A 13331-nucleotide genomic window follows, 5' to 3' on the forward strand; every position below is an offset into this window, starting at 1 on the left:
GATGAAAATATTCTGGAATTAGATAACAGTTGCACAACCTTGTGAATATACTAAAAAAAACAGCAAGTTATACACTTTAAAAACTAAATTCTTAAAAAACCAATTTTAAAGTACGTGAATTATGTTTCAAGAAAAAAGTTACATGTGAGGAAAAAAATCAATAAAAACCAAAAAAATTCTTTAAAACATTTTATACATATGCACAGGCCCCAAAGCAAAAATCTATCCCAAGCCATGTGATTTAGCTAATTCTTAAGAATTAGGTCTTCCCTGCTGCCTGTTACAAAGCAGCACAATTAATAATTAGCAAACTAAACTCACTGGAACAATCTGACAAGCTAACAATCTCAGTTCAGAAATCTTAATCTTATTTCTAACAACTACAAATTCTAGTGTTCTAAAAAAGCTGCCTATAGGAACTGGCGCAATTCACAAAAGCTCACAGAATTGAACTGAATTAAAATGAATGAAGTGCCACTTGCACATACAAGCATATGACAAAAGTAGATCGTATTACATCAAGCCAGGCCCATGTAGTCACATAATGCAAGTCTGCCAGTCATTATATTAATATAGTTTAAAATTAGATCTATTACTCTCTTTCCTCCTCTGGAGAATTAATCAAAAAGCAAAAACACTGGGCATCAGGAGACCTGAATTCTAGTCCAAACTAAGCTAGTTGTGTGACCTTACCCTCTATTAGAGCTGTCTGTAAAATGAGGAATACCTCCGAGGCTACAAGTCTCCTGAAGTCCCTCTACCATCACCTCTCCCCCGTGCCACTCTGTGCACCCAGAGTCAAGTCATCATGGTTTCCCCACGTACTATGGAAGGCCAGCTCTCAGTTTCTACTTCTCCCCACCCCCTATAATCCATTCTCTACATTGACAGCCAGTACTCTTCAAAACAGGAATCAGATCCTGCCACTCCCATCCATATGCCTCCCAGTGGCCTACAAGGCCAGGCCCTACCCGTTCTGACTCCTCCCCCCTCACCATCCTCTTGGGTAGCACTCTAGCCACTCTGACCTTTGGGTTCCTCCAACATTCCTAGCCCATTCCTCCCCAGGGCCTTTGCCACACTCCCATCTCCTCCGCCTTATTCTAACTTCTGTTCAAATGTCACCTCCTCAGAGAACTGAATGTGGATTCTGGTCCCAGCCTGCTTAGATTCAACTTAATAGCTGGACATGTTACTTACTCATGCTGTACCCCCGTTTCATCTGTAAAGTCGTAACAACAGTGCCTACCTCACAGAATTATCACAAGGGATAAACGCATGTAAAGCAAGCAGCAAATAGACTGGCACGGTTTTCAAATGTCATCTATCACTATATTTAAGGCACCCCATCTTCATTTTCTCCCTCTCCCTGAGCACTGTCTGGAACTGCCTTCTTTGTCATTCGCTGTAGGGTTCCAAAACCCCCATAGAATGTAAGCTTCGTGAGGAGCTTGCCTTGCCTTGTTCAAAGCTCTACCACCATTTCCTAGGAAAGGCATGCACACACTTGTTGAATATATGAATAAATCAATCACATCAAGGATTCCTTTAAAATAATACTGGCTTGATTCAAAGAATTAAGTGAAAAACTGCCTCAAACAGTTATGTAATGGGGCTGGTCTCCTCCTGGTCCTTGCAGACTGACCAGTTCATTTAGTCACTGACTGAGGGGTTTCTGTCAAATCTAGTCACATAAGTACAACAGACAACGAAAAAAGCTAATAGATTAACCTGTGAGAGTAGAAGTTGAATACTGTGGATATATGCTAATTCTCTGTAAACATACCACATAAATCCAAACTGCAGCACACCAAAAAAGGCTCTGGCCATTAGGAAAGTCATACCCTGAAATATGAAAATATGAAACAGTGACTTTAACTGTTTTTCTACATGTACATATATATATATAAAAAACATACACAGTTACATATATCCACCTACACACACACACAGAGCCATCCCCAAAACTAGGGGAATGCTTTTTTCAACTCCTTTTAACTTTTCTTAACAAAATGGGCTATGTGGGAATAAATGTTTTGAACTGAAAGTTGTGACCCAACTCAGGAGCCTAAACATTACAGTTCTCCTTACTTATGGACTAAATTTCCGTCATTCACCAAAGGAAATCCCAAATATAAGGTTCTGATTACTAGTATTAATTTTTAAAGCATCTAAAACTAACAAATATCCATTGAGATTTAACATCTTAAGACTCCAACATCTAATTTTTACCCACCAGGTCAAGCCCTTAATAAATATTTTTCCCTCGCTCTAGTGGTTTTTTTTTAATTGTTTTTTTAAGAAAGGCTTTATTATGTCGGTATCTACATTTTGTGAAATCCTTAACATAGTTTCAAGTTATATTCCGGTTTGAATGAACACAAATCCTGTCATGATACATCACATTAGTAATGACTTAGGCAGTTTTCATAGACGCCACCAACGGTTATGAAATTCGCCAGGCTGAGACCAAAGCGAAGAAGGGAAAAAGCCTAGGAATGCTGCAGGCTAGTCCCCCAAAGAAAACAAACCAACCAAAAATGCTTCGTGATTTTACTTAAAGATGATCACGGACGATCCCCATAATACCAAATATATACCACAGAGTTATTTCTTTCTCAAATGGAAGAGTGAAGCCACAAATCTAGGAGGAGGAGTAATCTACGCTGGTAGATTCTTCAAAATTAGGAAAGAAAGGGAAAGGAGACGCGGCGGCGCTCTGCGGTCTTGGAGCCGCTCTCCAGGAAAGGCTTCCCGGGCGCCGGCCGCTCCCACTCCGGTCCGCGGCCAGGCTGGAGGTGGCTGGCGGCTGGCATGTTTGAAATATCACCACCCTATTCATCGCCTCCCGGCACAATGAGGCGCTGGGCAGCCGCGCCGAGGACCGCCCGCGCACACGCCCACCCGCCCCGCGCAGCCCGAGACCCGGGCGCAGCCGCGTCGCAGCGAAGTCACGCTCGGCCCGGGCAGAAAGTTTCGGAAAAAAAACCAAGCGCCGAAACGCACAGGTTTCAGAGCTGAACTCGTGCCAGGAACACGCCCGAGGCAAACCACTTGACAACCAGCTCCGGTTTTCAGCAGAAAGGCCGAGAGGCGGGGGCCGGAGAGGAAGAGGAGGCAACACACACACACATACACACTCTCTCCCTCTCTCTCTCTCTCTCTCTCACACTCGGCTCCTCTTCCTCTAGGGCCTCGGCGCCCAGGTGGGAGCGATACCGCAGGCTCACGCCCGCACGCGGCGCCGGGGCCCGGGCAGCGGGCGCCAGCTTCTCTCCCAGGAAGGCCCGGGACCCCCGGGTCACCTCGGAGCGCAGGGGAGGGTGCGCACGCCCGGCGCTTCCTTCCCCGTCCGCCCCCAACGGCCGCGGAGACTGGGGGCCCCAGGGGCTCGGGGTCAGGGGATGCTCGGCGGGCCGGCCGCGGGTTCGCGCGCGCCCCTCCCCCCGCCCCTCCCCCCGGGCCGCCCGCGGGGCGCGCAGGAGGCGAGAGCCGGCGTCCCGGGGGATCAGCTCGCCCGCCCGCCCGCCCCGGGAATCCGGGCAACTTTCCCCTGCGCAGTCTCGGGCTAACCCCGACCGGGCGGAGGCGGGGGTCCGGGGGCTAGCGCGGCGTGGACTCACTTTTTCGGATGTTTCTCTCTTTTCGGCCTCCGCTTTCGGGCCTGAATGGCCAGCACTGAGGAAAGAAGACACACATTAACGGTCGGGCAGGCCGGCGCGGGGCCGCGTGGCGGGGAGAAGGGGACGCCGCGGGCCACTCACCTTTCCGGGAGCTCATCCCGACGCGGGGGAAGTGGGGCGGGGGGCTTCGCGGCGGCGGCGGCGGCAGCGGCAGCAGCTGCACCGGCAGCAGCGTCGCGGGAGCCGAGCCGAGCCGAGCTGCAGCCTCCACTCACTCCGCCGGCCGGGAGGAGGCGGGAACCGCGCCTGCGCCGCCGCCGCAGCCGCCGCTCCCGCTGGGGGCCCGGCAAAACCCGCCCCCGGCCGGCCCCGCCCCCGCCCCGCCCCGCCCGCCTGCCCGCAACCCCCCCGCCCGGTGGGGTCGAGACCCCCGTGCCGGCCCCGCCCGCGCGCTCGCACCCACCCGCCTAGCCCACCTGTGCGGAAGTGACCCCCCCCCACGACCACCGCCATTCCCTCCCATGCCTCCTCCACCCCAGCCTGCAGACCGGGCCTCCGCCTCCGCCCCTGCGGCTGGCCCAGGCCTCCCGTCCCTCCTGGGCACGCGGCCTGCGCGACCCTCCCTCTCCAGCCTCTCTCCTACCCACCCCGGCGGGTCGCGCCGCCCGCTTCTCCATGTGCCCTTCCTTGGCCGGCGCCTCCGCGGGTCTCACACCACCTCTCCTCACGCGGCCTCTTCTCCCCCTTTGCTCCTCTACATCCTTGCATCCCCATGAGCGCCGCTTCCTCTCTGTCGGGTGTGGAAAGGGCACAGGACCAAGAGCTGGGAAACCTGGGTCTTTCACTAGCCGTGTGACCTCGGAAAAGTCATCTTATCTCTCACCTTTATCTACCCCACAGGATTGCTTGAGTGTAATGAAGGAAAAGATGCAAATGGCACAGATAGTAGGATTAAGCTTTTGCACATGAATTAAGGTCCAGTTCAATAAATTCCATGTGTCTAACAATCTAGCACAACAACCCACCAAGGAGTTTCTTACAAAGAGGAAACTGAGTCCTGAAGAGGTTAAACAGTTTACCCAGCAATGATTCAAATTTAGGCCTACCTGACTCTAATCAAGTTGATTGGGGGATAAAATAACTGCAGTGATCCATTGTTTATTTAAATAATTATAATATTTTTGAAAAATATTCACCCTGACCATTTACCCTCTCAACTATATTCTTAACTGATCAGAGTAGCTAACCTTACTATAAAGATCCTAAACCCACTAGAACAGCGCTGCTTGAACTTGAAGAGCTTTTTACTTTCTCGATTTTTTTATTTTCAAACATATCAAACGTACAGAAAAGTTATGAGAAAAATACAGTGGACACCCATATTACCCCATATTCACCAATTTTGAATATTTCACCACATTTGCCTTCCCCGTGTGTATGGGTTTTTGGTTTTGTTTCGTTTATGATCAATCATTTGAGTTTTTTGCAGGCTTTTACCCTTTACCCCTAAGTACTTCTTTAAGTATCTACTAAGAACAAAGATACTCTCCTATATAATCAGAATTCCATTATCCAAGAAAATTTCATATCATTTTACTATTATCTGTAACATACAGCGGCCATATTCAAATTTTCGAAATGTCCTTTTTAGCTGACTTTTTTCTCAATCCGGAATACAATCAAGGATCATGCATTGCATTTAATTGTCATGTCTTTTTAAGCTCCTTTACTCTAGAATAACCCGGTTTTTTTCTTGTTTTTTTTTTCTTTTGTAACATTCATTTTTTTGAAGAATTCAATTCTGTTTGCAGAATGTTCCTCAGTTTGTATTCATCTGTTCCCTATTAGATTCAAGTTAAATAATTTTGTCATGTACACTGTATAGATGAGGTTGTGTTCATCATAGTATGCTGCATCAAGAGGGATACGATGTCAGTTTGTACTATTATTGGTGATATTATATGTAATCATTTCTCCATGGTAAAGGTACCTTTTTTCCTTTGTATTTAAAAAGTAGTCTGTGTAAAAAATGGGCAAAAGACTTGAACAGACATTTCTCCAAAGAAGATATACAAATGGCCAACAGGTACATGAAAAGATGCCCAGCATCATTAGAGAAATGCAAAGCAAAACCAAAATGAGATATCACTTCACACCTACTAGGATGGCTATAATTTTTTTTTTAATGAAAAATAAGAGTTAGTGAGGATTTAGAGACATTGGAATACTCATACATTACTGCTGGGAATGTAAAATGGTGCAATCACTGTGGAAAACAGTTCCACAATTCCTCCAAACCCTGAACATGGAATTATCAGCAGTTCCACTCCTAGGTGTATATCCAAAAGAATTGAAAACAGGTACTCAAATCCTTGTACCCAAATGTTCATAGCATCACTAATCATACTAGCCAAAAGTTTAGAAACAAATATCCACCAATGTATAAACAAACTGTGGTATAGACATACAAAGAAATATTTTTCAGCCATAAAAAGGAATGAAGTACTGGTAGGTGCTACAATATGGATGAACCTCAAAAACCTTATGCAAAGTGAAAGAAGCCAGACACAAAAGGTCATCTATTGTTCTATTCCATTTATATGAAACATCCAGAATAAGCCAATCCATAGAAAGCAGGTTAGTGGTGGCCCATGGCTGGGGGGAGGAGAGATAAGGAGCAACTGCTTAATGGATAAGGGGTTCTATTTTGTACCAATGAAAATGTTTTGGAGCTCGGTAGAGCTGGTGGTGGCACAACACTGGAAATGTACTAAATGCTACTGAATTCTTCTCTCTAAAATGTTTAACATGTTAGATGAATTTCACCTTAATTTTTTTAAAAAGTAACCTGTGGGGTAATACTTTGAGATTGTGTGAGTATCCTCCCCCAAGAATCCTTCACTCCATGGGCTAGCATCCATCCATGTTTGCTTGAATCAAGTATTACTATAGTGGTTGGAGAATAATGACAATATAATCCTATCCTTCCATCTCTTCCAACTATGTTAATTAGGTGAGCTTTCATTTCTCCTGCCACTCCTTTGTTTTCTGTTTATTTGGGGCTTGATTTTTGTGGGGTTTTTTGTCTTTAGTATCAATATTGACAGTAAACACTGTCACTTTGAGTTTTGATTCTTGAATTGTCCCACATTTGACCAGGGAAGATGCTTTCAACTTGCAGTGTCTTTGGACATGTCCCAATCCATTTTTGAGCACCTCTTTACTTCCTGGTACAAGATATTCCAGGAAACCTTGTGCTTTCCCTAACTGAGTCTTAGAACAAGCCATTTCTCCTGTTTTTGCTCCTTCTAAAAGTTGATCAGAAGCTTTGAAGCCAAAGAAATCTGAGTTTGAAACCATTTTCCTTTACTATTTTTAACAGCTTAAGATGTAACTCACACACCACACAATTCACCCATTTGAAGTACAAAATTCAATGGTTTTTAATATATTCACATGGCTATGAAACCACCACCACAATCTAATTTCAAAACATTTTTGTCACCCCTAAAAGAATCTCCATACCCATTAGTTGTCACCCCCCATTTCCCCCAACCTCCCTTTGCCTAAGCCCTGGCCAACCATCTCCCTTCTGTCTCTATAGACTTGCCTATTCTGGACAGATCATAAAAATGCAATCCTACCATTGTGGCCTTGTGACTGGCTTCTTTCTCAGCTTAATGTTGAAACCAATTTCTGCTGCTTAGTGGCTTTTTTTTTGGTCGCGCTTGGTCTTACTTGCGGCAGGCAGGCTCCTTAGTTGCGGCTTGCCAGCTCCTTAGTTGTGGCATGCAAACTCTTAGTTGCGGCATGCATGTGGGATCTAGTTCCCTGACCAGGGATTGAACCCCGGCCCCCTGCATTGAGAGCGTGTAGTCTTAACCACTGTGGCACCGGGGAAGTCCCTCTGCTGCTTAATTTTTGCATAACCTTGAGTGTTACTTAATTACAACATCTGGAAAACAGTAATAATATCAATACCAATCATCCCAGATCAATATGATAATCTACTAAGATAATATTCAATAAATAGTAATTATCATGAACATTAGTTGGGAGACACATACCCAATCTGCTGGATCTTTTGCATTCATTTATTCTCAACAAATACTTATCAAACACCTGTTGTATAGCAGGCATTAGTCTAGATATTGAGTCTACAGCATGGAAAACATATAAAAATCCTGCCCTCATGAAGCTGACATTCTACTGCCAGAAGACAGAAAATAAACAAAATAAATATGCAAAAATATATACTCTGTTTACTAGATGGTGATAGCGTCTAGGAAAAGAAAAACAAAACAAAACAAAACAGCAATCTGTTGGGAAGGTGTTTTGGAAAGGCCTCACTGAGGAGGTAACACTTATTTAAAGACCTTAAGGTGATCGTTTTTTTTTTGGCCATGATGTGTGGCATGAGGGATCTTAGTTCCCTGACCAGGGATCCAACCCAGGCCCAAGGCAGTGAGAGCAAGGAGTCCTGACCACTGGACCACCAGCGAATTCCCCACCTTAAGGTGATCTTGCCAGGCTTTTTACTTCTATAAATTAGGAGAGAACTATATTTGCCACCTAGAATATTTGTGAATTTATTGAATTAAAATACACCAACCTAATTATTAATGAACAACTTTACACATACTATATTAGATGCTTAAAGAATAAATTATAAACCCAGTCCCTGCTGATTTGGAAATTAAAAATTTCTTTGAGATGCATCAAAACGTAAAATGACATTTTGAAGGAAATACAAAAAAGAAGAAACACAGTAACAGGAGTTTAATTTTTCCTACCATCATTTATTTATACATATATTAATTATGTGAATATTATAATTAAGAAGGGAAAGTATTAAAACTAGATGTAGGTTTCTGTAGCAGTCCAAAATAAATGAAAAGGGCAGTACGTATGCATTTTTCCCCAACCTCGCACAATGGAATTCAAGATGAACACATCATATTAATTTTTATCAAATATAAAATAAAATTAAAGAATGCTATAAATCCAACTGCACTCCAATATTTCCAAGTAGAGTTACTAAATCATGTTGTATCTTAGAAGATATATTTATTATGTCATAGAATTGGAATCAGACTTGAGAGGTCATATAATGCATCTTGGGGCCTTTGGCCTCCTTCTAATGGTCCCTCAACACTTTTAAATTTTTAGAAAAGTTTCTTTATATCTTATGTACACCTTCTATTATGAAAATTAAGCCTGTTGCTTGTTATTTCATTATAGTGTGTTTCTCAGTGGCACTGGCACCATTGTAACAGTGTAACACAGAAGTCAGCACACAGAATAGTAGAGCCAAACGGTCAGAGTTCAAACCCTAGTTCTGTCATTAGCTGGCTAACCTTGGACAAGTTTCTCAGTTTCTTTGTGCCTCGGTTTCCTGATCTGCAAAATGCAGAGTAATATTACCTACCTTATATGTTTGTTGTGAGGATTAAATGAGTTATTTCACATAGAACGCTTAGAGAAGGATCTAAGTGTTCCCCCCAAAATTAGGTATTCATATTTATATGCATATTAAGACAGGTATTACTTATCTATTGCTGCACACCAAACCTCTCCCAAATTTAGCAACTTAAAACGACAAGAATTTATCATCTCACAATTTCTGTGGTCCAGGAACTTGGGAGCAGTCTAGCTGGAAAATGATGCTATCTGGGGCTGCAGTCATCTGAAGGCTTGCAGAAGGCTGAGAGATCTGTCACCAAGATGGTTCACTCACATGGCTGTCAGCAGGGGTCCTCAGGTCCTTGCTGGCTGTTTCAGAGAGGCCTTACTCGCCCTCCTGGATCTTTCCATAGGGCTACTGGAGTGTCTGGCTCCCCTAGAGTGAGTGGCCCCAGAGAAAGCAAGGAAGAAACTGCAATGCCTTCTATGACCTACTCTCAGAAGTCACAATCCACCATTTCCACCACATTCTATCCATTAGAAACAAGTAGGGCACACGCTCAAAGGAGGGGAATGAAGCCACTTCTTATAGGGAGAATTATCAGTGAGTGTGTGGACACATTTTTAAACCACCACAAGGGCTCATTCCTTCTTTCCTTTGGTGCCTCTGATTTGCAAGTGAGAAACCTTTGAGACCTCTCATTCATACTGTCTAAATACTAGACATGAAAGGGAATTTTCAGTCTAACATTCAGACTGAAGAAAAAGGAATGTAGATTAGAATGATTATCTAGAGAAAATCATCAATAGTAATAAATTTATTATAAATAAAATGCCTTCTCTATGTGACTCTTACATAAACCAGCTAAAAAATGACTCCTGGGACTTCCCTGGTGGCGCAGTGGTTAAGAATCCACCTGCCAATGCAGGGGACATGGGTTTGAGCCCTGGTCTGGGAAGATCCCACACGCCGCGGAGAAACTAAGCCCATGCACCACAGCTACTGAGCCTGTGCTCTAGAGCCCACGAGCCACAACTACTGAGCCCGTGTGCCTAGAGCCCGTGCTCCGCAACAAGAAGCCACCGCCATGAGAAGCCTGTGCACCCCAACAAAGAGTAGCACCCGCTCGCCGCAACTAGAGAAAGCCTGCCGCCCACAGCAACGAAGAACCAACGCAGCCAAAAATTAATAAATAAAATTTTTTAAAAAAATGACTCCTGAAGATGTGCCCAGGGCTGGATTAGGATGGATTTAGAATACTGACTAATATGTCCACACATATCTAAATAGATGAAATGGTCTGTCCATAATGACTATGTTGAACTTCCCCACCCTGGGCTCCATTTCTTTCAAGCTTTTAGACATGGATAAAGCCATGACAGAATACTCATTTCTCAAATATCTGAACTCTCTGAGTATAAGAATTTGGTTTTCCATTTTACTGTAACTGGTTTAAAAATCCAATATAAAATCTAATATAAAAAATATCTAATAGAAACTGAAGATGATCTTTTTCACAGTTAAACACATATTCTGTTCAAGCATAATTCACAATCAGTTCTTCAACATGTGTATTTGTCACCTTCAGGTAGGTTTAGGCATTGTATCTGGAAATAAGATATACTTTTACCATTAAAAAGCAGCTTTAAAAAAAAAAAAAAGCAGCTTTAAAAAAGAAAGCAGCTTTATAATCCTCATTATTATAGTGTTTAATTGAACTTGCTTTTAAAACTTTTTTATTGTTACATAATATACATACAGAAACATGCATAAATCACAAGGGTACAATAGAGCAAAGACACCTATGTTTAAAAATATTGAAGGTTACCAGTACCTTGAAAGCCCACTTTGTCTCTCCTTAGTAACTGCTCCCAACAAGGTTATCTCTATTCTAACACTGCTGATTAACGCTAACTGGTTTTTAGTTTTATGGGAAATGGAATCATACACCAGGTACTCTTTTGCATCTGGTCTCTTTTGCTCAATATTATATTGTGAGACTGAGCCATGTGTTGTGTTTAATCATCTTTTCACTGTTGTATAGTATTCCATTTTATGCATACACCACTTTTTTAATTCACTGGTGCTATTTATTAAACTACTGCCTCAACCCCAAACTCACCCTTCTACTCTCAGCTTTGTAATGAGGGAGCTGTGACTCAGCTAACATTTCTCCGTTGCCAGCGGATGCCCATTAATTCTGCCAGATGGGGGAGCTAGAGGGAAACTGGAAGGCTGGAAAAGAGAGAAGGGACTTACTCCCTCCTGTTCGCTGGCTGTTCCTGTCACTATCATCTTGGCACAGGCCCTTCAGAGAAGCAGTTGGCTGCAGTCTCAAGTTTCAGTGGTGCTCCTCAAACCGGCTTCATTGTCTCTCCTTAGAAGGACAATCAAGGCCAGGCCATACCCCCTCCTGACATCTGGGTCCCAGCTCCCTCCTCTAAGCTTCTGAGGTCTACTAACCTACCTCTGCACTTTGTTCCCCAGCCCTAGGAGTGGACGCTGATTCCTGCATTATCACTGTATTATTTGTGTCCCCTTTACTCTTTTTCAGTTCTCCAACACCTCTTCAACCAATCAATACCTTATATTTTTTGTGGTTATTAAAACAATCTAACTGCCATACAAAAGTAAATAGTCCCTGCTTTCTCTCTAATGGGTACAATAGATGATTGGGTTGTCTCCAGTTTGGACTACTATGAATACTGCTGCTATGAATATTCTCCTACCTGTCTTTTGGTGAAATGTGTATATACCTGAAATGGAATTGCTAGGTCATAGGGGAGGTGTGTGTTCACTTTCAGCAGGCACTGCCTGAAAGTTTTCCAAAGTGGTTGTACCAATAATTGCATTGATTCTAAGACACTCCCAGGATCTCATACCTGATCCTCAGAACTTTTAAAAGTTAGAGAGCTGAGCTTCCCTGGTGGCGCAGTGGTTGAGAGTCCGCCTGCCGATGCAGGGGACAGGCGTTCGTGCCCCGGACCGGGAGGATCCCACGTGCCGCGGAGCTGTTGGGCCCGTGAGCCATGGCCGCTGAGCCTGCATGTCCAGAGCCTGTGCTCTGCAACGGGAGAGGCCACAACAGTGAGAGGCCTGCATACCGCAAAAAAAAAAAAAAAAAAAGTTACAGAGAGCCAATAAACTCCACACTATTGTAATTTAATCTCAGCTTCAGAATTTTTATGTTGCAGTGCTAAAGAAAACGAGACTCTGTTGAGGACAGACTTTGTGTCCTTAATTCCTCTATCAGTGCCTGGTACATAGTAGGTGATGTTGAATAGATAATAAGGGGAAGTTTATATCTGTTCTTCTGTACAGTTGAACTAATGTGAAACAGCAATGTAAATTGAGGTCAGTCCCATCTAGGGCATACTGTCACCCCAGCACATATTCCACCGGGCAGCTGTGTCCCATCTAGGGGATACTCAGTCACCCCAGCACGTATTCCTCCGGGCAGCTGGAGATAAACAGGCCTCTGTTTCCCCAGGTTGCTTCTATTGCCCTGCAAGACCCATTTCTCTCCTCAACATAGGTTTAAATGACTTGATTCAGGAACAGACGCAACACAACACTGGCTGCTTATGGACTAGGGCAGCCTCATATCCGGCACATCGACCTCATCATTCCAACCCTCTCCCAAGAATCTTTGGTGGAGATCCCAAACTGAATTAAATCCCTTTGAGATTTATTCTTAGAGTGACTCAAACTTCAGGGTGCTCCTGTCCAACCCCTGGGATGTCTTAAGAATCACCTACACAAAACGCAAGGCAAACAACCCGCTTCTTCACACCCTACCTGAAACCATCACAAGCCGAACTCTCAAGAATGAATGGGTTACTAGCACCTGCTGGGAACTCAGGGTTCCTGACATGAGCACACCATGGAGAAAAAGTAGCAGCTTGCTAGATGTTAATATAGGAAGCTGACTGCCATCGAGTGCTCTGAAATCCACTCAACAAAAATTAAGGTGGGGGAAGGAGGAGAAGGAGTGAAGGCAACACATACACTTGTTAATAAAATATATTCATGCTTTCTACAACAACACAGTTTCCAATTGCATAAGTCTGCTTTTCTTTTTTTTTTTTGTGGTACGCGGGCCTCTCACTGTTGCGGCCTCTCCCTTAGCGGAGCACAGGCTCCGGACGCGCAGGCTCAGCGGCCGTGGCTCACGGGCCCAGCCGCTCCGCGGCACGTGGGATCCTCCCGGTCCGGGGCACGAAACCCCGCCCCCTGCACCGGCAGGCGGACTCTCAACCACTGCGCCACCAGGGAAGCCCCATAAGTCTGCTTTTATACGATAC

The 13331-nt window shown here is 44.2% G+C and overlaps 1 protein-coding gene across 11 annotated transcripts in view; it reads right to left on the reverse strand.

Moving 5' to 3' along the window:
* The window catches only part of SRPK2 (SRSF protein kinase 2), a 230210-nt gene extending 225801 nt beyond the window's left edge, over window positions 1-4409 (reverse strand). For 3 of the 11 annotated variants that reach the window (XM_032643942.1, XM_032643940.1, XM_032643945.1), the window contains exons 1-2: window positions 4271-4409; window positions 3624-3678 (exon numbers count right to left, since the gene is read on the reverse strand). In XM_032643942.1, coding sequence (XP_032499833.1) covers window positions 3624-3678; window positions 4271-4397 — 182 coding nt within the window. In that variant the 5' untranslated portion in view covers window positions 4398-4409. Of the gene's footprint in view, window positions 1-1786; window positions 1846-3623; window positions 3679-3764; window positions 3932-4270 lie in introns of those variants that run through there. The other 8 variants (XM_032643944.1, XM_032643947.1, XM_032643943.1 and 5 more) reach the window with 6 other exon arrangements.
* Window positions 4410-13331: the final 8922 nt, after the last annotated feature.

This window comes from Phocoena sinus, chromosome 9 (assembly GCF_008692025.1).
Source record: "Phocoena sinus isolate mPhoSin1 chromosome 9, mPhoSin1.pri, whole genome shotgun sequence".
NCBI classification, from domain to species: domain Eukaryota; kingdom Metazoa; phylum Chordata; class Mammalia; order Artiodactyla; family Phocoenidae; genus Phocoena; species Phocoena sinus.